Source organism: Mchenga conophoros, linkage group LG2, assembly GCF_057382185.1.
Source record: "Mchenga conophoros isolate Kocher_MC1m ecotype Shallow Benthic linkage group LG2, M_conophoros_male_GT1.1, whole genome shotgun sequence".
NCBI lineage: Eukaryota > Metazoa > Chordata > Actinopteri > Cichliformes > Cichlidae > Mchenga > Mchenga conophoros.
This window is the reverse complement of record NC_140527.1, coordinates 21,999,234-22,024,525: the sequence shown is the minus strand read 5'-3', so window position 1 is coordinate 22,024,525 and position 25,292 is coordinate 21,999,234. Positions and strand designations below refer to the sequence as shown.

Here is a 25,292-nt window from a genome sequence, read left to right as displayed (position 1 = left end):
CTTGAGCATCAGAACTGGACAATGGGCAATGTTCTGCTGGGAAACCTCGGCCCTTCCATCAATGTGGTTGTAAATTTCACATGTACAACTTACATAAGGTTGTACATGTCATTTCTAAAGACCATGCAAGCAGGATTTCCTGATGGCTGTGGTCTCTTTCAGCAAGATAATGTGTCCTGCCACAAAACAGAAATGGTTCAGGAATGCTTTGAGGAGCACAACAATGTGTTTGGGGTTTTGACGCAGTCTCCAAATTCCCAGGATCGTAGTCTAATTGAGCATCTGTGGGATGTACTGGACAAACAAGTCTGATTCATTGAGTCCCCACCTCGCAGCTTATAGGACTAAAAAGATCTGTGGATGACATTTTGATGCCAGATACCACGGCACAGTTTCAGGGACCAAGTGGAGTCCATGTTTCAATGGATCAGGGCTGTTTTGGCAGAAAAGGGGGACCGGCACAAGAACAGGCAGGTGGTTCTGATGTTATGCTGCTTCTAGAATCAATTTTCAGGAAACACAATATTCCCTTTCATTGTTTTGCTGATGACATCCAAATATATTTCCCTATTAGATTTGATGCCTCTATCCCACTGACGCTTCTGTTTGATTGTCTATAAGATAGCAAACACTGGTTAACACTAAATTTTCCCCCCTTAATGTCAACAAGACCAAAATGATTGTATCTGGAAATTGTCCCTCATCTGGACTGGTTAATGGATGTCCCTGCCCCCCTTGTTTCTTATTGCTCCTCGGTGTTGGTAGTTTTTAAAATAATGGCTTTTACATTCGAAATACAACCGACCACAGTTGTTAAGACCAGTTTTGATCATTTACATCAAATTTACAAAGAAAAATCCTACCTTCCTCCACAAAAAATACATTCACCGTCTGCATTTCTTGCAAAATATGGAGGTCAGTACCTTTTAGTTACGATTCCATGACCAATGGTTACCTTGAAGCTGGTAACATGTGGGAAACCTCCATATCTTATCTGTTTTATGGTGGCGGTGTGTGGGATGGGTAATTGCAGCCACTAAAATCACGCAGTAAGGAGGTGATGGCTAAGATATTGTGTTTTCTTTTGTCCTCTTTTTTAATATTTTGGATTTTGTTTTTCCTTTATTTTTGTAATGGGAAAAAAGGGAATATGTGAATTTCTTTTTTCTTTTTTTTTGCCCAGAAGTTAAATAAAAGAATATTTATGTAACTCAGTTTTGTTAGACACATAACAAGATGCTGACAACAGCTGTTAGCAGGGCATGCATTTGACAGTTTCTTGTGTAAGCTCAACTGGAACAGGAAGTAATGTTCTATAAAATTCCGCACACATGGGTTATTTACTTTGGAATGCCTAAATGAAGAAATCTTTTCTATAAGAAAATGTTACTGAAAACTTGAACAAATTAAAGCACATTTTAAAAACAGCCTGACATGCTCTCTTTTCAGATTGTCACTAGTATGAGATAGTATGAGACACACTAAAATACATGCTGAACCATGTCAAATCTGTGACACTACAACAAATTTTCATACTCTTGGTCAATTGAGATCGATTACATGTCGTCCCACTAAATGGTGTCATTCTTTGGGAACCCTGGTCACTGTTTACAAGAAACCAGCATGCAGGTCAGACATCCCGCCCCATGGCCCCGACACTGAAACTGTTACATGGCAGATTGTTTTGTAACAGTTTTCCAAACTCGTCCAATGAGAACAGCTGGCCGGCGTCACGTGACACAACTTTTACATAACAGTTTTTTTTTTCACCTCCTCGCCATGGTCCATTGAGAATAATATCGGTCCTTCCTGGACTAGGGCATGAACGTGCCGAGTTGTCAGTCGTTTGCAGCGGAGGGGACAGACGTGAATGGCAGCAGCTGGGGTGCAGACATGCACCACGTAGATGAGCTGATACGCTTCGGACAGCCTGCTCTGTATGGGGACGGAGAGTGAGAGCATGCTGCATCTCGCAGCAGAGGCTTTCAAGTCGAAAAACTTCGACCTGGCCGCGGACATCTACGAGTGCCAGCTGGCGTGTCTCGGAGATCCGCAGAGCCGGCGGGAGCTGATGGTGAAGCGGGCTGACGCGCTCGCGTTCGGGGGGAAATTCACGGAAGCGTTTGATGTGTACCGGCAAGCCTCGGAGATAGAGAGGCTGAGACCCACTCACCTGGCCAACCTCATAGAGTACCTGTCGGGTACTATACGGAGGCAAGACGAGGGTGAGAGGCAACGGGGCAACCCGTGTAGGGCAAAGGAGGCAGGTGCAACTGTATGCCCGAGAGCGGGTGCCACAGGTTGCGGGTATGAAGACTTCTCCTGCCGGATATGCCTGAGCTTTCTGTTCGAGCCGGTGACTCTGACGTGCGGTCACTGCTTTTGTAAAAAGTGTCTGGAGAGGGAGAGGAAAGAGAAAGAGCGACCGGTGGTGTGTAAGGAGTGTAAGAATGTCTCAGCAGTGAGCGACAGCCTAGGTCTCAGGGTGAATGTGGTCCTCAGCAACCTGCTGGCCAAGTGGTTCCCCACCCAGTACCAGGCCGGCCAGCTGAGGCGGGAGGGCAACGCACTGTACGCCGAGAAAAAGATGGAAGCTGCCCTGGAGAAGTATAACCAAGCAATACTCGCAGGTAAGACACCGAGCTGCTGCTTCTTATTCTTATTATTACTTAGAAGCAAAAAGAAAGGGTGTGTGTGTGACAGGGCTGCTGTAGCCTACTTCTGTAACTTTCCTATTATTCCATAACAGCATGTCAGGTGTGTTTATGTAAAAAGTACAGTAAAATAACAAGGTCGAGCTGTTCCACATTTATTAGTCACAGTAGCTAGCCACCTCTCTGCTGGCATCTAAGAGTCACATCGCCATGTGTTGGATAACAGGGTAATGTGGGCTGGGCCAGTGGACCAAACATTGCGTAAGCACGTAACCCCCCCCCCCCCCCCCGCTCCCTCATTGTGTAACGTCAAACAATGGATCAGGCAAATGTAGGTCAAGGGTATTATTGCAGGTCACCGCTGGGCACACCAGCGCTCAGTTTCTGTTTTTGTGTTTTGTTTTGTTTTTAATTGGGAAGAGCTTGGATGGTGATAACATAGGTGAACTGTGACCTTCAGACAGGAATCACTGGCAGTGAGCTAGGGGCAATCCCTAATTTAACATTTTGCTGACATGCATTAATTTAAGTAGCATTTAAAGAGCCATATGCCCCTTCGTTGTTTTCCTATTTCATCAGTTAAATGTAGTGATTAACACAGAGATCAAACTACAGCCCTCTGCGTCTTGGATCCTTAGCCTGTCCTCATTAGACTTTACAGCAGTGTGCAGCTGTAGCTCAGTCACTTAATAGGCTAGTTGTGTAAGTTTGGAGCTAGTGTTTCTCCTTTAAAAAGTGTGCCATATTTTCCATTGCTGACTATCTGACAGCTGACAGGCAGAGTATTTTTACGTTGCATAAGGACCGAACATTTCTGACTACTGGGTTCCCACATTTATCTCAAAGCAGGAGTTTAGCTGGAGAGCACCCACAGTTGTCAACTGGGCTTTTTGATGATTCAACGTGGTTCTAACATGTTTTCCTAAAGGTGTTCTGACAGATCACAATTAACAAAGGTTTTCACAGTTGCAGAAACTGAGTTCCACATCACCTTATTCATAGACAGATGGATGTATGCTGGGTTTTCCTGGATCCTGGATGACTTCTGTGCATTTTCCTGTTGTTATTTTTGGCTTTCTGTCAAAATTAAACCCCACCTCTTAAAAAAAATAGAAGAATATTCCTTTTGGGTGGAAGGCCAAAATCCTCCGTGGTGGGGGTCAAAGTTTTCAAGCACTGGTTTTTTTGTTTTTGTTTTTTTTTTTAAAAAAAGGAGTCCATTCCCAAAGGACTGACCTTTTTTTTTTTTTTTTTTTTTTAAGGGTTATGCTTTCAGAGTAATGTTGGCTCGAGGTGAAGATCAGGCCCAAAGTTGCATTTAGGCATGCTGCAGTTAAGCCTGGAGATGGTCTCCAAAGAGTGAATGCCAGTCTAAAGAGTTATAATTAGAGCAGGTCTGTGTGATATGTATCTTTGTGTGTATGCATCTATGTTCAGCAAGGCTGCCTGCAGTTAACCACAGTGCTAATCAATCTTCCTTCTGTGATGCTTGTGTTGTGCCTGACGCCTGTGCAGTTACAGGCCCTACTTTGGCTCGTTCTGTCATGTTTGGGGCTCCTGTGTTGGTTTCTTTGAGTGATTTGCTGCCTGTGCCCGTAGCGAAGCTGGGGAAATATCTCCTTCTGGTTCCCATAAGGCTATCAGTGGTATTTGCATAAGTTTTTCACGTTATGAAACCTACAATGTGGGTGACCTTGATAGTACTGCATGGTTTTATAAGGCAGTCATTTTTTTTTCTTAACACGTTTTGTAATGTCGAAACGAACCCATTTTAAACATTCACTCAGCGTTATAACATGCCAGCGGATACTGTTTAAGACATTTGAAAAGGGAAAATATAGTGGTCGTTATTTATTTGTATTCTATACTAGGCTCAGATCTTACAGGGAACAAGGGTATATTAATAAACAGTTAATTATTTATTATTATTATTTATTAAGCATGCTGGCTGCTCATATATGCGGTATGTGTCACCTCAGTGTAAATTGATATCAGTCAACAAGCAGTCTGAAGATGTTTGTGTGTGTTATGTTGTCATGTTAACATGTTTTTGTTTATGTTTTGTGTGTCTGAATGAAAAAATATCGGCTGATGTATCGGAATATCTGATTTTTAAACTGCCAAATATAGATATGGGTATTAAGAATAATCTATCGGTCGGGCTGTTGGTTTTAAAAGAAGAGATTAAAAGAATTAATTTTATTATTTTAGAAGCTAAAACTAGAATATATAGAGTTCTTGTCAGAAGAATTATTTAAATTATTGTATAACTGGTCAGTAGTCTGTTCCTTAAATGATTGCTCCTCCATATAACTGTCAAATAATCATTACTGTTTTTAATTGCTGGTTGAACAGAAAGGCCATTTAAATTCATAACTCTGGGCTCTGGAAACGTTTCCTTTTCTTTTATAGTTTAAAAAAATATTTTATTAGAAGAAGGGAAAAAATAAGTGGAAAACACGTAGCGCCATTCCTAAAATTTTACAACTAACGGTTGCTTGGGTTCTTCTCTCCAGCACCAACAGACCACATACTGTTTAGTAACCGCTCCCAGATCCACTCGAGCCTGAAACGACACGAAAAGGCTCTGATGGACGCTGAGATGGCCTGTAGACTGATGCCTCACTGGTCCAAGGTACAGCAGAGAAACTGAAGCTTTTAGTTCATTATATTAAACACTTGCCCTAGTGTAGTAGCAAAGTGAATAAGCTGCAACATGCTGCATGTTTCTTTTGTGTACAGGGTCACGTTCGCAAGGGCCAGGCCCTGGTGTCATTGGGCAGGAGTGAGGAGGCTCTAAGAGAGTACCTAGTGTGTCTGTCCATAGAGCCTGACTGTAAACTTGCTAAGACTGAGGCTTACAAGGTAAATATGACCACTGTTATCTTGTGACCTGCCCTACTGCACATTAAATACAACAAATCATTTAATGTTTTAAGGGAAAACATTAAGTGTGTATTTGCAGTGTCATCAAAATAATGACATAATGGCTTATTTTCCTCTTTCAGATCCTGAGTGATCTGCTGGCTCCAGTCAGAGATCAGGTCCCTGAACACATCTCTGACTACACCAATATACTGTCTTCCAGAGCACACATCAAAAACAGCATCGGTGCTCCCTTCCATGTAAGAGATGTTCCACGTCTGGAAGTCAGCCAATCCAAATCAAGTCCACATGAAGTTTCTCTTTAATTTATTTTCTTCTTCTCTGCATCTTTACTCTCCATCCTCAGACCCTTAGTCCCGGATCACTGTCTCCAGAGTCTTATCTTACCTCGACTCTCCCTGCACCAGAGAGGTCACCAAAGGAGAATCAAAGCAAATGTCAGGGGAGGACAGAGGTCGGGAGGTTTGACCAGTGCTTCCTTACCAAACGGAAACGAAGGATTTCAGAAGAGGAGGCAAAGGTGGAACTTCAGGGGAAGAACAACGATCACAAGAGATCCAAATCTGGTGATTATACAGCTTTGCACAATCATACGCTGTCATATACTATTAGCAACTTCAGCATTGTATTTATTGTTGATTACCTCTACATTTAGAGCCAAACGAGGAGCCGGAATATTTGAGCTCTGTGGATGACGACCTCTTTGACCCCGCAGATCTGGAGTGTCCTCTTTGTATGAGGTGAGAGCAGTTTGATTTACAGCTAGGTTTACGCAACTGACACTGGACAAGCAGGCTGTGTAGGGCCAGAATGCAAACACACTGAATCTTACGCTTTAAATAAGGCATTTTATTGCTGTTGTAGTGTAGCTTACCCTTGTTTGTCCGTGGTTTTTCACTGTTTGTGTGTTTCCCATCTAGACTGTTCTATGAACCAGTGACAACACCGTGTGGGCACACTTTCTGTCTTCAGTGTTTGGAGAGATGTCTGGACCATAACCCAAAGTGTCCCCTTTGTAAAGAGGATATGTCTGAGGTAGGTGGCATGGGAATTCAATAAACTTTTCAGACTGACCGTCCACATTCAATAAGGCCTAAGCAATGATTACCAACCAGGGGTATAATTATTCCTCTGCAGTAGCAAGGTGCTGTGTGGAAAGATAAATTACCTAATATAAAGAGAAAAAACAGTGAAATTATAGAGAATTTATGAGCTCTGAAAAGGTTTTGTGAAGAATTTAAAGTAACTGTATAGATAAGCAATAATGAAAAATTTAAAAAGCTTGTTATAGGTATGGCTAACAGTTAAAGTTTGCTAAAAGATATGCTTTGTGTGTGTGCGTGTGTGTGTGTGTGTGGGGGGGGTTAACAGTAGGCATAAACAAAAGTAATTATTAGCTACACATGATAAATAAAATGTGGCTTAAACTAGCTAGCTGAAATTCTGAAATAAAAAGTTGGAAAACTGGTAGACGTTTGGCTAGCTATTGAAATGGTTAGCTAGTAAATGAATGAATATATATATTAGGGGTGCAACGATATTCGTATCGATATTGAACCGATATCGATATTGAATATATATATATATATATATATATATATATATATATATATATTACATACACATATATATACATACACATACGTATATGAATAAAAAAAATAGAGGATGGATGCTTAAGGTATTTGGGTTAAAAAAAAAAAAAAAGCTAATTGATAAACGGTCTACTAAACATAATTGCTAAGGATATTTGATGTTGGGGAAGGTGGTGTCAACTTATCCCACAAGTCTTTGGGGGTTATTGTAAGCTACTGATCTAAGGTGGATTCCAGAGTTGTTATAAATACAGAGTTGGTAACCTAGCATATTAATGAATGTTGAGTCTTTATAATATTGTTTATATTGTTGCAGAAACCATGTTTTATATAGTTTGGTTCATTTCTTATGCTCCAGTAATAATGTCATTGTCAGGGCTTTGAGCATATTTGATTTGTGGATCCCTTGAAACCAGTCAGACTAACAAGGTTGTGGGACAACAACCACAGGAGACATCCTTATTGTGTCATTCTGCTGCTGTTAACATATTCATTGTGTCTGTCTCCAGTATCTGGTCCAGAGGAAATACTGTAAGACGGTAATAACTGAGAACCTGATATCGAAGTATCTTCCCTCTGAGCTCATGGAAAGACAGAAAATCCACCTGGACGAAATGGCTGAGCTCTCAAAGTAAGTTCATATTTCCCGCTCTTCTCCACTGTCTTATTATCAGGCTCTGCTTATATTTCTTTCTTCCAGCAAGTCTTTTGATGGATTGCAGCTTACGTGTGACATTAAAATTTTGAGAATATCCTCGGCTGTTTGACCTACTGACCTACAACTGACGGCACACGTGTCCGACACAGTGATCTCTGAGTGTTGGTCATTCAGGCTTCATGTGTCACTTTCCTGACGGCCGATGCATAAATTAATTCACTCTCACGTTAACCAGTGTCTTTTACATTTGGCCTAAAGTTCACCTGGAGTTTAAGTTAACTTTTTTTGTTGTTTTTTTTTACAAAAGATTTTCATTCATGTTGAATTTTTAATTGAAAGTTGTTGTTTTGTTTTTGGTTTTTTTGGGTTTTTTTTACACGATATCTCCTCCTTAATGAAAATAAAAAAGACTTTTTTTTTTCCGTGTCTCCCCTTAGTCTTAACAAGAATGTGCCTATATTCGTGTGCACCATGGCCTTCCCTACTGTGCCATGCCCTCTCCATATCTTCGAGCCCTGCTACAGACTGATGATTCGCCGATGCATGGAGACGGGTACCAACTGCTTTGGCATGTGTCTGGGAGATGACCTCAAAGGGTTAGTACTTTGACTGCAGCTGTGTGGAGTTGGTGTCGGACTATGAATGCACATAATGTTAACTTGCTCCCTGCGCTTTCTCCTTCGGCCTCCAGGTTTGCCGACTACGGGTGCCTACTGGAGATCCGCGATGTCAAGTTCTTCTCCGACGGCCGCTCGGTTGTGGACACGATAGGCAAACGGAGGTTTAAAGTAATTCAGCACAGCGAGAGGGACGGCTACAACACAGCTGACATAGAGTACCTGGAAGATGTTAAGGTATGAGGTGGTGGGGGTTGTGAGCTGGGAGAGTGAGAGATGACAGGATGAGTTTAGACTTTATAAGGTGTTATTAACATCCTGGTCTGAAAACAAGTTGATGCACAAGTGTCTGAAACTAGCATTCTTTCTAATGGCCAGCAGGGGGCAACCCAAAACCAACTGAAAAAGAAAAGCCAATTTCATAATTGATTTATAACCCGAGTAAACATTTTCCGATTATTTCAGAGCCCCAGTTGCAAGTTTCAAGTCTTGTTTAATCCAGTGTGATGCTCATTTATTAAAATATGGTTTCATTTAGAAGAAAAAAGAGATGATAAAGCAGGATACAGTATGCTGTGGCTACTTTGGGATTTTTCAAGCATGCAGTGTCCCTCCGTTACTCAGCCAGAAGCACAAGTCAAGCTTTGCATCTGTTTTCAAAAGATTTTATGGTTGTAAGAACTAGTCTATAGATGTATGCAGCAAAGGTGAAGTTTTCCACCTGGAGAGTTATTTAGAGAAGGATGGTGAGCTGTTGCTAAGATGTTAACGCTCAGAGGTGTTGTTGTCTGCAGGTGGAGGGCGTAGCAGAGCGCGAGCTGCAGTGTCTGCATGACGTGGTGTACGAGCAGGCCGTGTATTGGGTCAACTCTCTGAAAGCTGAGCAGAAAGCTCGCATTGAAGGCCACTTCGGACCAATGCCTGACAAAGACTCTGAACTTCAGGTACACACAGTCTGTTTCTTTTATAGCTTCTATTTCTATATAGTGGGACTAAAGTATCCAAATTTTTCTTCTACTTCATTTTGCCCTTTAAAACCATCTCACTTGTGTGTTTTTTGCTTGCAGGCCAGCCCTAACGGTCCCTCGTGGTGTTGGTGGTTACTAGCAGTTCTTCCTTTAGAGGGCCGAGCTCAGCTACCGTTCCTCGCCCTCACGTCTCTGAGAAACCGTCTCAGCGGCATCCGCAAGGTGCTGCTCTTCATGTCGCAGAACAGGAGCCGGTGACGCGCGCGGCTGACCCTAAAGCAGCAGTTGACCTGCTGTTCTTCCTTTTTGATGCACAAAGAACTGACGCTGAAGGCGTCGCACCTTCCCCGTTCCCCGCCGATGTCATCCAAGCATCAACAGCAAACTTTAACTAAGCAACAGTTGAGATAACGTGAATCTGAATGAATAACAGACGCCTTCCGTCATCACTTTCACAGAGCAGCAGTCCTGGCAGACCCACAAACTCGAGCTGTGTTCAGACAGATCGGGGAGTCTGGCATCACAATTGTCTGTTTAAAACCATCAGTCGTCACGCTGTTACATCACTGTAGTTTGTTGATCATATGCACATGCTAGGTGTACTTTTTTGGTTTGTTTTTTTTGTGTATAAGAAAAAGCTGCTGTGCTGCGATCTCTTAATCTGCCCAGATTGCTACTCTCACCTTTCTGTCTGTCTGCCATGTTTGCAGTTCTCTGCTCTTCCTTTTGCCACACTTTGCAGTTTGGTCAGAGCGTCTTCTAAAAAGATTTGTCAGAAAAACCCAATACGAGTGTCATATATGTGCTTCCTGTCTGAACATCGCCTACAGAGCAAAGACAAATGATCCTCCCAACGAAACAGCCTGCAAATCAAATCATAGCTGGACATGGCGAGTCATTTAACCGACCATGTTTGTCTTTAAGTGTACAAATGAAGAAAGATAAAACCTTAGTATGAATATGAAAAATGTACTCTCCCTACATAATATACTCTGTTTACTTCAACTACTCTCTTACCACCTTTAGTGTATCTTGCAATAATTAGTCCATCAGCTCTTCCGTCTTTCCTTCATGGCTCCTCCCTTCTTCCTCTCTCATTCAAACGAATAACAAGAGAATCAGCTTTTACGTTGGTGTGCTTTAAAAGCTTTTTGTTCTTGTTTTATTCATTTTTTTGTATGTTTTGACATTGATTTCCGTTATTTATTCATAGTTTTTATTTATGCATGCAGTGACGTTGTTTACATTTCACAAAAAGAGAGCTGCTCACGTTCCAAAGTCCTCCTCTTTTTTTTTTTTTTTTAAATTACATTTTTTTTTAAACTCCACCTATACGCAGCTTTTACAATCAAAATGTGGCACCAACATGAAGCTGGCACGCCCTCAAACCAAACCTTTTTCTAGATGATGGCTGGTGATCCACATTGATTATGTGTGTTGACTTGAACATATTTGGATCCTCGTGCTGTGAGAAGCATCATTCAGCATCATGGACTCACTACCAACAATATTTGGAGTTTGATGCCATTATCTGCTAAATGTATTTATTCAGTATTTATTTGCACTTTTACATCAAATAAGGGAAACGAACATTGCAGGCAGAAAAAAGCAAAGTTCTCTGTTTTTGTTTTTTTAATTAATTTTTTCTTTGGTAAAGGGTGACGCAACAAAGCAAAACACAACTGATGTTTTTTGTAAAGGCCGGTGCCTTCCATCCGCACACAAAGACGATGGTGTGGATCCAGTTGTATACCATTTAAACCAGTTTTAATGGAAAGTTGTTGCTTCCAAATAATAAATTCACAGCAGCATAAAAAAAACAAAAAAAACAAAGCAAAAAGCTTGTCTGGAAACCCGCCATCATATTTTTGAGAAAAAAAGTTGTTTGAAAAACAAATGAACATCGAGGCCTTGCTGATGTCTGTGACGCGACTGTTTTTACACGGTTTACAAAAGCCGATCTCTGACAAACGCCGGAGACTGTTGGGCTTTGCCTTTAGGTTCTTTTGTTTTCTATACGTGTGTTTTGATTTCTACATGTTTTTACGTTAGTTGTATTTGATGATTTTCTTCACTCACCGATGTTTCTGCGTTTCATGTGTGAGAGCACTGGGAAGGCCTAAGCCCTGTCATGAGGCTAATACGACGTGGCTGATAAATAATTTGTCGATAAGGCGTTGATACACTTGCAATGTGACAGAGTCAAACAGCAATAATTGGCCGTGTATTGTGTCTGGCATTGTAATATCCATCCATCCATCTTCATCTGCTTTATCCGGGGCTGGGTCGCGGGGGCAGCAGCCTAAGCAAAGAGGCCCAGACCTCCCTCTCCCCAGCCACCTCCTCCAGCTTATCCGGGGGAATACCAAGGCGTTCCCAGGCCAGCCGAGAGATATAATCTCTCCAGCGTGTCCTGGGTCTGCCCCGGGGCCTCCTCCCGGTGGGACATGCCTGGAACACCTCACCCAGGAGGCGCCCAGGGGGCATCCTTGTCAGATGCCCGAACCACCTCAGCTGGCTCCTTTCGATGTGGAGCAGCAGCTGCTCTACTCTGAGCCCCTCCCGGATGGCCGAACTTCTCACCCTATCTCTAAGGGAGAGGCCAGCCACCCTTCGGAGGAAGCTCATTTCTGCCGCTTGTATCCGCGATCTCGTTCTTTCGGTCACTACCCACAGCTCGTGGCCATAGGTGAGGGTAGGGACGTAGACCGACCGGTAAATTGAGAGCTTCGCTTTTACACTCAGCTCCCTCTTCACCACGACGGACCGGTGCAGCGTCTGCATTACTGCAGCTGCAGCCCCAATCCGTCTGTCGATCTCCGGCTCCCTTCTCCCATCACTCGCGAACAAGCCCCCGAGATACTTGAACTCCTCCACTTGGGGCAGGAACTCGTCCCCGACCCCGAGTGGGCACTCCACCCTTTTCCGGCTGAGAACCATGGCCTCAGCCTCTGGCATTGTAATATGTTATGTTTAATTCTTACAGAAGACTGCCTGAACAGATATTTGTACAAACAGATATAACATATAGTCATGTTATATGACTGACCCTCTGTTATGAATGGTAACTACTAATAAAAATGATAGCTCAAACTGGACAGGAAAGGGAATAGTCATCATATAATCATGCATTTGTGTGAAGGTGTCATGCTTGAACCTTTTCACATTAATCAGTCTGGAATATTTAAATAAAGGGAAATTTGCCACATATTCTAAAACAGCACGAGGAGCCAGTTCTTTAAAAAACATTAAAACAAAAATCACAGAAACATAGACTTTGGTTTGATATCTCTGAACGGTCTTTCATTCTGGCAGCAGTTTTAGTGCCTTAACTTTGAATTCTTCCATTTTTACTTAAACGCAGTGGCAACTATGGTGATGTGTTGTGCAATAACTTGGGTCTCTCTTGATAACATAGCATATGTTGTTGCAAATATCACCCTGAAAACTGAAGTTTCACTTCGCAGTAAAACCTTCAACAGCTGGTGCATTTAACTTGAAATAACGCTATGCATTGTGCTAATTTATTCCCATACAAAGAACAAAGAAGAGTGGCCAAGGCAGTTTGTAGCATTACCTTGGGACGGTACACTGAGTAGGGCAAATCTCTGTTGGTGTTTTTGGTCACTTAGCCTCTTCAGCAGGCTGCCCCACTGATGGTGGCTGGAGGTCAAAAGCTCTGCAAACCAACCACTGGCTCCACGGCTGATTTTTGGCATCTAGTAGAACTTAGTGTGACGTAATACCAACATTTCTTGTCTGTCCATACAAAAACCAACCAACTAGCAATAACCACTAATGTGGGCTATGTTTCTATTTTCTTTACATACTTTGGCAAATGTATATTCTGGCTTTCTTGCTGAGTGTTCAGTGAAACCAGACAATTTCCTCTGGCAATCGGCTATTTATAAAGTTAACCGTTAGCTTAGCAGTACACCCCCCCCCCCCCTCCTGATATGCCTCACACTTTGTGTTAAACACACATTTTAACAATAAATTGAGCAGTCCCTGATTAATTTATTCCCACTATTTACTTTTTATTCAAATCTAAGATGACCTGTTGCTAGCTTTAACTTTTAACGCACAAACAACATCTCAAACGAGTCATGACAAGAAAGCAAATATAAGATATATTTAAAAAATGTCTAAATGAGGTTAACGTCAGTGATAGGGTAATTGTTGTGACTTAGCCAGTAGTAGCTAAATGCTACAGCCCAATTTATTATTTTTAAAGCACACAGCTTCCTCATGGCTACATTAACTTTAACTAGAGGTACTCAAATTATTACAAATTTTTGTGGGTTTTGAAATTGAATGATGGTTTTGTCACCATGGAGATTCTGTACGCTCAGTCATTCACAGAAGCGAAATGAGAAAAGATGGAACAGCACCGGTTACATTGTCCTGTTGTCAGGGATTGAATCCTTAAAGGTCAAGATGAGTTTAACTGTATCACTTTGATATATTGTAGCAATCCAAAAACTGTGATCATACCAGTCAAATAAAAACTTTTTTTTTTAACTAGTTTAGCAGAGCAGACAGGCCTATCCTGTATGCTCAGAAATGGTTCTCAACATGTAGAAGAAAATACAAATTTGGATCTTCCAGCCATCCAGCTATGCAACAGCAACAGGATGTGTCTATTGCTCACTGATTTCCTGACCTTTCATAATTCAAACACTGACTTATTAAGGAAGTGTAACCGCCATCCTATTTGAGAACTTCCAGAAAGGCAGAAAAATGCTTCCTAGTTTCTTAACAATGTTGTTTCTTCCATGTACAGTTGTGAGACTTTAATCAGTAGTCTACTCTTTTTTTATTTGTGCCCATCAGTCTTCAGATCATGAAACATGTTAGCTTACAAAGCTGTAATATCAAAGGTTTCTGTGTGATGTATTTGAAAAGTGGTTCCAAATGTTTGGTCTGATTTAAGTAGCAACTAATTGGTCTTCCCTAATGGATCGAAAGCTTCTTGGAAAAATACCCGGCTACTGAGGCTGTTTGTGAACTAAAGCACAGACGGTGTCCAGAAAAAAAGGGCAGGAAGGAAATCATTGTCTTGGTATCCTGCCCTGTCTGTTGCTAACCTCAAGAAATGTTCAAGCCCTCCTTCGCTTTTCAAATGTACGAACAGACTTCAGTTACTTCATGGCCTGCTTCTTTCAAATGTTATCAAACTAGAACTTCATAACCTCTAAATTTGTCCAGGTGAAGCAAGATGAATGTATGTATGTCTTGACATTTCTTTGATGTTTTCTGTTCACATCAGTTACTGATAGTAAAAAAAGTATGTAATAATTTGCAGAGGTACAGTCTGAAGCAGGAAGTCATGAATAAACTAAAAAAGGTTTTGTTCTTTATTTTGAACAAACTCTGGTGAGGACAACAAGTCTGACATCTCTTTATTTTGTGTGTGTTTGTGTGTGTGTGTGTGTGCACGCGCATCTGTGATTCTTAGACAATGGCAGTTCAGTTTACTTGTTACATGGCAAGATTTGTTCTGAGGCTTGTCACCTTTAGTCAACAGTTCAGGAGGAAAGAGAGGGCGACAGAGCAGGAGCACACACAGCAAAGGCCTCGGGATCAAACTCAAGCTCAATTTTTACAATTTAGAAATTATAGGGAAAAGTTACTTTTTACAAAAAAAAAGAAGCTTTGCTTTAAAACCATGATCGTTTGGAAGGACATAAAACATACAATTCCAGCTTTCAGTCCCTCTAAAAGAATATGCTTTTTGAAAAAATAAGCTCCTCTGGTTTCTTTAGAGAGCTAAGTCTCGAGTATCTGTTAAGTATAAATGAGAGGTGAGTCTGGCTAGTGTGAAATAGTAACTTATAACAAGGCTTGGGAGCAGGAGCAACAGCTATCCTAACAAAGTAGCACTTCAACTAAATAAATTTCCATCTCTGTCTGGTTTACCTACTAGCTCACTCACACTACAGTAAAAACATGATTGCAACCTTCCTGCACCTGGGAAAAGTCACTGGTTGCCCAGTGGCTGCACTGAGTTGTTCCAATCAGTCACTTTGAACCAATGATCTCAACTCACCCGCGATACATCTCTTTTTAATAGCAGAATTCAACTCAGCTGGTACCACATGGTTAAATTCGTATATATATAAGAAGGGTTGCTAAGCGCCTGAGTCATTTTCATATAAATTTGAAATTAAACTCGGCATCTTGCAGCAACTCTGTCACCATTTGTGGAGGAATTCCTAAATTTCTGTTTCAGATCTATTTCATCCTGGAAAAGATTTGTGATTTTTCACAGATTTATCACAGTTAATTACCACAATATTGTAAACAGATTACAAGTAATTACAAGTAAGAGAAGGCTGTCTCAAGGAGGTGGAGCAAGCCCTTCTTTAAAATGACTATTTAGTAGGCAACAACAGTGCAAATTTATTGCACATGGCTGCAGTAATTTCAACTGCTGTCATTTTGTGCAACTACTTCCGTTAGTTGCATTTTGTGCAACTACCGGAAGTAGTTGCACAAAATAAAACACTGGGTTTTTGGAGGTGTCTGAGTGTGGGTGCAGAGCTTGCTGCTCTGAGATCACTTTACACGCAGACGTGTAGAACTGACCAATGAGGCGCCTGCGTTTAGATGTGACCAACTGTGTTCACAGTTTGATTTGTTCCACGTTTGTTCCACATGTTGCAGTTATCAGTATGAATTCTTGTAGCTGGGTTGAAATATATGCAAAACAAGAAACACACACACATGAGAGAGCAGGTCACATGACAGCACAGCATTTTTTACCCACAGTTTAAACTGAATAACAAATAACTTGCAGACAATGAAAACAAACAGAAATAAGCGTAAAATTTAAAAACTTTTATTGAGGTTAACTTTTTTTCATCCATCCATTCGCTACCGCTTATCCTTTTCAGGGTCGCGGGGGGTGCTGGAGCCAATCCCAGCTGTTAACTTTTTTTTTTAAAAGTTATTTAAAAAAAACAACCCAACAGGCAAACCCCTCTTAGCAAGAACTAGGCGACAGTGGGGAAGAAAAACTCCCTTTTAAAAGGGAGAAACTTCCGGCAGAACCAGGCTAAATGAAGGGCGGCCATCTGCCACATCTACCATTCCAAGGGATTTCAGAGGTTTTAAATTTTAAGAATAGCCAATTAAATTAAATTAAAGTCCAATTAAAGTCCCAATTAGTTTTCCAGGATTAACACAAACTACATCAAACCCAATGGGGGCTTTATCTGCAGGTTGTTTAAGATGTGTGTTTGATTAATACTGGCAGTAGTTTTATATTGGGTGTGAATAGTGATACCAGTGGCATTTACAACCATGTTGTTCACATTCTGCAAGTTTTGTTGTGAAACAACACGTTTTGTGTCCTCTGTGTCAGAGTCGTCTGTACCCACACAGCACGGACACAAGCACCCAAGCAATTTTTTGCATTTTTGATTCTTGGGCTTGGATTCAGGTTCAGGAGCTGTCTCCTGTGTCCCTGACTGTGTGTTGGTGACGGTTGATGAATTATTGCCCATTTTAATATCTATTTGTTTGCTGATAAATTGTCTCTTTCTTAAAGCTAGCGTTTGAAAATCCGCTGTTACAGAGTGGTATTTATGGGCTCGGTTTTAACTTAAATCCTTTTCCGTCTTTGACGTCTTCAGTGTCTTTGATCTTAACTCTGCCTACTAGAGATTTCTAAAATATCGTAATTTGGTTCCCAAGCATAAATGATATATTTAAAGCTATCTTGGACAGGAGAAAAGTATATATTTCTTAGACAATGTGAAATCTGCACAAAGATAACAGTTTCATGTCATAATATTCGTAAAGCTACCATAAAGCTATATTAACAATGGTGCTGTAAAGTTGTTAGCAGTGTGTCAGCTTGGTGACCTGCCACAGAGTACCTCTTCCCCACTGTTTGTATTTGGTCGTAGGAGCTGGAGTGGGCAAGCTATTTACTTGGTCTTTCTTTCTTTTACCTTTTATTATTAGGTATGTTGGATTTCATGTTGTTGTTTTTTTAATCTTATGTCAAATATGTTACGTGTAAATTCATACTTTATGTTTAATGTAAAAATAAATGCAGGCCCTTTTCTACAATTCCCCTGTGGGAGAGAAGCTGGAGTGGGCAAGCTACTTACTTGGAGGTCTTTCTTTCTTTTACTTTTTATTATCAGACACAACGCAGGAACACACCGGTTAAACACACACATCACAAAATAATAATAATAATAATAATAATTATAGTCCACACTGCTCACGGACCCCGAGTCCCCGGAACCGGGTCCGTGACAGTTACTTCATTTAAAGATCAGAAATTAAGTAAGTAAAGCTTTTTACATATGTAAATGTCACTCAACCATCCCTTTTATTATGGATACCCAGGTGCTACAATTTTGCCTATGTCATACAAGATTAATATAGGGTTATAGAGTGTATAAAAGGCCCCAAAGTTCATAGAATAATGCTATTGTTGTTTATAAGTTTATATAAGTTTATCTACTGGTCATTTAATATTCAATCTTCTGTCAGTTTGGGCCAGCCCACCGTTTGGTGACATCATCCGGTTAGTAAGGTGGGCAGTTTAATGTTGGATGAGCAGTGTTGGTCCGGTGGGGGTGCACTGATTCCTCTGGGATGTTATGTGTGAATGATAAGTGAGTATTAACCTGTGTTGCATTTTGCCTTTGTTTATTCTGATACAGTACTATGTTTACCATTTAGGAGCTAATGTTAGTTCACAGTTGGAGCGGGGTGCAACGCGGGAGGTCATCCCCTTTTCATATGCTAATTTATGTTTGTTAGCTTATCCTGGTTTAGCTTTACTTGACGCATGTACGGTCTGTCATGTCCATAACGTCATTCCTGTCTTATCAGAGCTTCTCTGTATGTTGTATGTGGTGCTTGTGATTGTTTACTTGATAATACAGAGTTTGTAGCGGACAATTTGTTATGAGGATCGTTAATTGCCGATCGTAGTTCGACCGGAAGTATCACGTTCCCGCTTGCCCTTCATAATAAGAGCATTACGGCGGATTATAATGGGAAAGCTCTTCTACAATGATTTTCATTTCAGAGAATGAAATGTCCATGTGTTTGCTGCTGCTGCATCATTTTATCCAACTCTACATATCAGTGTTTGATATGAACTCATTTAGAGCTACCATGGGGTAGCAGTGGAACACCTCGGATCCACATTTGTGCAGACTGCACTGTCAGTGGAAGAGTGAGAGAGATGCAGTTATATATTATCAGTTAGCTAACCAGTAACACAGTTAGTAAATTGAATCGCTCTTTAACAGCAGTTCAAGTTATCAGGTTAACTGAGTCAAACCTAAATGGCTGATCCAGTAAAGGAGCGTTAGGTAGACCCTACAATAATACATACTGAGAAAAACCCAACAATCATATGACCCCTTATGAGCAAGCACTTTGGTGACAGTGGGAAGGAAAAACTCCTTTTTAACAGGAAGAAACCTCCGGCAGAACCAGGCTCAGGAAGGGGCGGGGCCATCGCTGTGATTGGTTGGGGTGAGAGAAGGAAGACAGGATAAAGACATGCTGTGGAAGAGAGACAGAGATTAATAAAAAGTATGATTCGGTGCAGAGTAGGGCTGTGCGATATGACCAAAATCTCATATCCCGATATAAGACATCCATCGTCCCAATAACGATATAAATCACAAAAATTTAACATTTTCTGTGAATTTCGGGCAGCTCGACTTGCGTGAAGTGTTTCCAGCTGGGTGTCGTGTACCTGGAGTCGAGTGTTTTAACCGATGCATGAAACGATACATTTTTAGACATAAGTTGTAACGGCCGCCGTTTTCTTTGTGAGTATTTATTACACGGCGTGCTGCAGGGAAAAGCCTGTTCTAACGTTTGAGTCTAAGGTTTATTTTTTAGCACCTGACGGCTCTTTTTTACTTCTCATCCGTAAATACTCTGCATACTCTTTCATGTGATTCAGTTTATTTTGAAAAGTCTCAACAGGATCTTGAGCTTTATTGTGAAAGGTTTATATGGAAAATAAACAAGCGGACACGCGATGGTTTTACCGTCGTTGTTGCTAACCACAACGCATAAAAACAGGCGCTTGTCCGTCCGTAGTGTGGTTATATAAAATATAAGAGAAAGAGAGAACTTTAAGAAATGAATATAGCCACTACAGTGACCATCAAAACAGTGAAAAAATATTGTCATAAACAGTTTATTTTGCGACACCACGAAACAAACAATAGCATAAAATGAAGCGATAGACGTTTTTATATCGTCATCCGATATATATCGTTATATCGAACAGCCCTAGTGCAGAGATGTATGCAATATACATATACTGTATGTAAGAGACACTAGAGATTTTAGAGAGAAAAAAAAAGTCCAGATTTTTTGGTTTTGTAGCCAACACCTGTGAAAGTGACACCAAGTCTCCGATATGTTTGAATAATGCAAACTGCTAACACTGAGCTGAAAGATGGAGACAGAGGGGAAGCTGGGCAGACGCAACAACTGTTTATGCAAGCAAAGCAAATATACGTCAGACAGTCAAACTTAAAAAGAGATAGCTCTTCAATATAATTACACTGCAGACAGCTTAGTGCAATCACATAAGGAATGATTCCAATGTATTCTGGCATCAAGAACTCAGAGTCAAGAATTTCTCACAATAACCAGCTTAAATGGAAATCTAATTCCTCTAATAAATATTTACTGTGTTTTCATCATCGGAGTAAAGAACAGCAGGCCTTCCTCCGCAGTCTGAGAAAGTTATTAAATTTCTGTAAATGTGACCTTCTGTTAAAAGCTGCGCAACACTGTTAGCTACATCAGTACAATACTGGGGGGAGGATTGTGCGTCTGTTCCCGACATCAAACATAACTGGATGAAAGGCCACAGATTCAATTTGTTGCTTATATGTTACGGTGGCCCTGAGAGGTCAAACGAACAGACACTAAAGAAAACACAGACAAACAGAAAAACACTGCAAAAGCACACAAGATGTAGCAGGAGTTGAATAAAGTGCAAAAACAAAATCTTTGTAAATGAAATTAGCAGTGTATAAAAAAAGAAATCAATCTGTCGGACTAAGAGGTTAAATAGATCAAACAATTTGAATAAAAATTGTTATTTTTATTGAAAAAGATCCAAAATGAAGATCCCACTTGTCCCAGCACTTCCTACCTTGTTTGTGTCAAGTCCATTTAATTCGTTTGAAGATCTAAGTTATTTAAAAGTTGTTACACATAGAGATAAATATCAGTTACTATCAATGCAGGGTTTCAGTTTCCACTTCCATTCATAGATTTTGCCACTAACAGAGCATGACACAGACCTGAATAAATATAAGTAGCATCTTCTGAAGTCCACTAGAGTATGTAAAACTGCTCATTTAGCCCCTCTGGATAAATGACTGAGTAAGTGTTCCAGCTTTTTTGTGATGAAATATGATCAGAAAAAGAAAAAAAAAAAAAGACAGAAACTGGAAGGAGGGGAGATAATTTAACCTCCTCGGTCCACGAGTGGAAACAAAGAGTTCACTGATAGGAGAACAGGTCAGCTTTCCCTGCAAGCGTAAACCAGCCAGGATTGTCATACTCGTGTTAATTGAAATTCAGAGTCACAGTGGTGATCAAATTCTCAGATATAAGGTCACTGGAAAAAATGACAGCTAGAGAATTTGACCTCATGCAAACTGGGCTCATTACAGTTTGCACACAAAAGTCTGAGCGAGGTCAGAGCGGTCTGACAAATCCAAACACACGTTGTAAATATGTATCAGCTTATATGTGACGATCTCAGAGTAATATCAGATTTATTTAAAACTGTAAACGGCAGTATTAATACGTCTGCAGTCAGCAATCTTTAATATTTTTAGATAAACATTAAATTCAAAGCTCGTAAGTGCCTGTAGCAATGAATCTTCATAAAAGTTTTACTCAAAGGTTTGTATAGAACGCTGGAGGGTGTTTACACGTCTTTTCTGTAAATGTTTTCATTTTGGGTTAACATCACCACTTCCATTAGCATGATTTCACTGAAATCAGGCAGCTGTTAGCAATAGACATGATTTAATAGCATAGATTGTCCATTGTCCATTGTGATGTCACCCACTGGTCTGTGAACTAATTTTTTAAGTCTTTAGCCGGCAGTCTTAGTCTTTGTTATTTGGTTTATTTTAGCTAATGGTACTGTTAGCTAGCTTGCTTTGCAGGGTTCATCTGTAAAACTGTGACATTACCTGAGGTAGGGGCCGAGTGAAAAACAGGCTTAAACCAAAATTGCAATGGTAAACAGCTTTCAATCTGGTCGCAACAAAGAGGTTCCCAAACAGCTTGCCAGCTCCTCCTGCTGGTGGCAGCTGAGGCTGTGTGGGTAGGATGGTGCTAGAGGAGTCAACAGCTGGCTTCTCAGCATCTTTAGCATAACAGACACTAAAGGTAAGCAAACAGTATCTAACTGTCACTTAAAACAGCCATGTGACAATAGCACATATCATGATTAATTAAATTTAATTAAATTCAAATTTCAGTTACTAAGAAGAAAAAAACAACAACAAAAACAGACTCCTGATCAGGAAAAACTAAAGAACTTGGCTGGTGGAGACCAAAACTGAGTGTTCTGGACCTGAAACTGTCACGGTGTTTTTGGTTTAATATTATTTGTTTATTATTGTTCTTGGTTTTGTTTATCCTTTTTCTTAAGCTCTCAGTAATCATCTTAGCCTGTGTTTCGTTTCTGTTCTCATGTCCCACTTTTCATGTCTAGTCGTCCCTGTCTCTATGTTTCCTGTCTCCCCAGTCAGCCACGCCTCCTTGACATGCCTGTGTCTCCATGCCCGTCTTGTGTTTTCCTGTTTTACTTTGATAGTTTCGTGTCCTGTGTTCAGTATTTTGCTTCCCCTATGTCTCATTATGTCTTATTAGCCCCAGCTGTGTTTCCCTCCTGTTTCCCCATTCCCTCGTTACTCGCTTGTGTATTTTAGCCCTGAGCGTTCCTCTGTCCATTGTTGCATTGTACACCCTCTTTGCTTTGTGTAACTTGTGGGCTCCTACTAAATTCCTAGTTCTCCATTTCCTTGTTTAGTTCCTTAGTTTTTTGCTTTTAGTTTCTTATTTCTAGTTCCTAGTTTTCAGTTTGGTTTCCTGTAAACGTGTAGAATTATTTTCAGCAATAAAGTTGCTGCTTTCAGTCAGCTTCCCCTGTTTGAGCCCTCCATGCTGCGACACAGCAGTACCTTGACAGAAACATTGTATTTGCAAATGTCATAAGTTAATGACAGGGAAATCTTGTGTTCACAGGTTATTTCACTGCTTTGCAATATTGTAAAATGCCATCCATCCATTTTGAGCTCTTTTACCAGTGGTGTTCATTGGTGCAGCTGTCCAAACAGGGGCACCCAAACATCCCCTACCCAACTTCACCAGCTCTTCCAGATGAAAGTCAAGTCACCTGAAGGACGTTCTCTCTCTAGCTTGTCCTGGGTCCTCCTCCTGGTGGTACATGCCCACAGTGCCATACCTAGACGGTTCCCAGAAAACATCCTGATCTCAAACCCAAACAACCTCCACTGGCTCCTTTCAATGTGGGGAAGAAGCGGCTGCTCTTTGAGACCCTACCTAATCCCTACACATAATTTTCAGCATAGATGGGGACAGGAAGGTAGATCAACAGCTTCATTTCATTTCACGTTCAGCTTTCTCATCACTACAACAACAAGTACAACATCACCATCACTGGTTAACAGGAAAGGATGGTTTAGTAGTGGAAACCTCTGCCCACGGCTTGTCTGTCTACCTGCAGAGAGCATCTGCTGTCAGATCACTCTATCCACCAATCAGCATTGGATCGATGCACAATGACGCTCATGTCGAGGATCGTGCAGTCGGGATCATGGAGCACTGCATGGAAGCATGTTTACACTGGCTGAACATTTCTCTCTGTAGGCACATACACAAAAGAACAATCGCAACACCAGATATTAACCATTATGCAACACCAGTCTGTCAGCCTCATGCTCCACTGTCCCCTCAGACCATGAGATACTTAAACTCTTCCACATGGAGCAGGAACTCAGAGTGGACGCTCCACCCTTTTCCTACTGAGAACTACGACGTGAGACTTTTAGTCAGAAAATATTTATGTTTAAATCTTTGCACATTTATAATATTTGAAGTAATTTTATGATCCAGTTCAACAGACCAACTTACATCACGCTCTGTTGCCCAGAGATCAACTTGGCCACACAATATAAAGTTACACTAGTCAATAAAACACTTTTAAAGGCTTTGTTGTGTTCTACTCATCACTCCTGTGTAAGTGAACGTCCAAATTTATGATGATATCTTTATAGCAGTAAGAGTTTCAGAGCAGGAGGATTTTTCGGTGACTTCTTAGAAACTGTAGTTCCCCGAGTCGACCTCAATACCACTGCCCCTCCACCCACCTCCTCACCTCTGTGCCTCTGACTCCTGCCAACTCCGTTGGTTATATAACCTGTAAATGAGAAGATCAGCACCCAGCTGTCATCACTATGGATACCTGGCATGGACTCACACACGCACTGTACATCTTGGCGGGTCCACTTTGCATGTGTGCTGTAGTGCGTGTATCAGAAGTAGGGCAGCCGCGGTGTTACCTAACTCGCCCAGAAAAGACATCTGGGGAGTTGATTACAGCTTCCTGTGCGCAAACAAAAGGCAACCATCAATCATACGCATGCAAGCGGCCCGCTCACACCCGTTCATGTGAGCAGGCGCGCACAAACATTTGGCTCACATTTTGGCCACACACAAGGAGAAAGGCACACAAACAAATAAAGGCCACATGTTTGCAGGCATGCGTACACGCCAAGACGGTCAAGTGAGTCCATGAGGCCGCGTTTGGGAGAAATTAAAGAAAAGTTTTTGCTTGAAAAATGAGCCTAAGTTTCACTTAAACAATGCAGGGAAAAAAAATATGTTACCCTACTGTACAGATCGACGTCTCGAGTGTTTGATCAGTCCACTCTGCCATAAATCACCCACAGTGGGATCGACTCGCTTGTGTTTTCTGGACTAATTTTCACATTAAGCTATTTTCCATCTGCAATAATTCCACTAGTTTAGAATCTAATCCCATTTCTTTGCTTGTTTGATGCTTACAGTAAGAGGATTGATAGTTAGGAAGGCATCAGTCTGTTACAAGAAGCACATCTGAGTCGTCTGTGTGCAAAAATTAACAATAACAACGGCATTAAAAGCAATTGAAAATAAAATGATTGTAAATATGTGAAACATGTTTTTAGCTGGCGTGCTGATGTAAACAGATGTGTTTTGAGCTTCTGATATGAGCCAACAAGTCTGAAGTGAGGCGCTGTCAGGAGAGCAGCTGAAGCTGAGCGGAGGAAAGATGACGTTGTGCCAAGTCAGAGAGCTTTCAAAGGCAGAGGAGCAAAATCTTGTATTGGATATGTTGAGAATGTGGAGCTGGATGAGAACTGGCTTAATATGGTCAGCAGACTATACCAGTGAGCACTCATTTTATCTGTTTTGTTGCCAATATTTTAAAACTCATACTTGGTTGGTTTTCATTCATATTTTAAACATTAAATGAAATTTCTTTTCACTTTTTTTAAATTTCTGTGATCTTGAGCCTTAAAGGGACACTGAGATAGTGCTCCTGATGCAGTTCAGTAAGGAAGCAGTCACTGTAAACATGCATCCCATCAAACAACCTGACAAAACACCGACTGTGAGCTTGATCTCAGTCAGTCCTGAGCAGCACTTACATCCCAGTTAAAGACTTTGAGTCCGGAGACCACACTGTCAGCTAACCCTGACCTTCATTGTGTGTTTTTTTATCTTCGACTACAAACCTGTAAAGGCGTCGTTGGTGTGTATGCACGGTTCTGATTTTATTGAGATGCCATCATCTGTCTACAAACACAAACCAGCCA

The 25,292-nt window shown here is 41.0% G+C and overlaps 1 protein-coding gene and 1 long non-coding RNA gene across 2 annotated transcripts; both read left to right on the top strand.

Annotated features, from left to right (window-relative positions):
• The first annotated feature begins 1,761 nt into the window (after positions 1–1,761).
• On the top strand, positions 1,762–14,767 carry LOC146581899 (LON peptidase N-terminal domain and RING finger protein 3-like). Its single transcript, XM_085287992.1, has 12 exons — positions 1,762–2,630; positions 5,171–5,289; positions 5,397–5,519; positions 5,663–5,779; positions 5,887–6,106; positions 6,196–6,280; positions 6,461–6,575; positions 7,645–7,766; positions 8,231–8,389; positions 8,485–8,647; positions 9,205–9,354; positions 9,478–14,767. The coding sequence occupies exons 1-12, from the start codon at positions 1,940–1,942 to the stop codon at positions 9,634–9,636; spliced, it is 2,223 nt and encodes a 740-aa protein (XP_085144118.1). The 5' UTR covers positions 1,762–1,939; the 3' UTR covers positions 9,637–14,767.
• Positions 14,768–17,914: 3,147 nt separating this feature from the next.
• On the top strand, positions 17,915–23,642 carry LOC146581898 (uncharacterized). Its single transcript, XR_014894023.1, has 2 exons — positions 17,915–18,014; positions 22,657–23,642. It is a non-coding gene; the product is annotated as an uncharacterized LOC146581898 (long non-coding RNA).
• Positions 23,643–25,292: the final 1,650 nt, after the last annotated feature.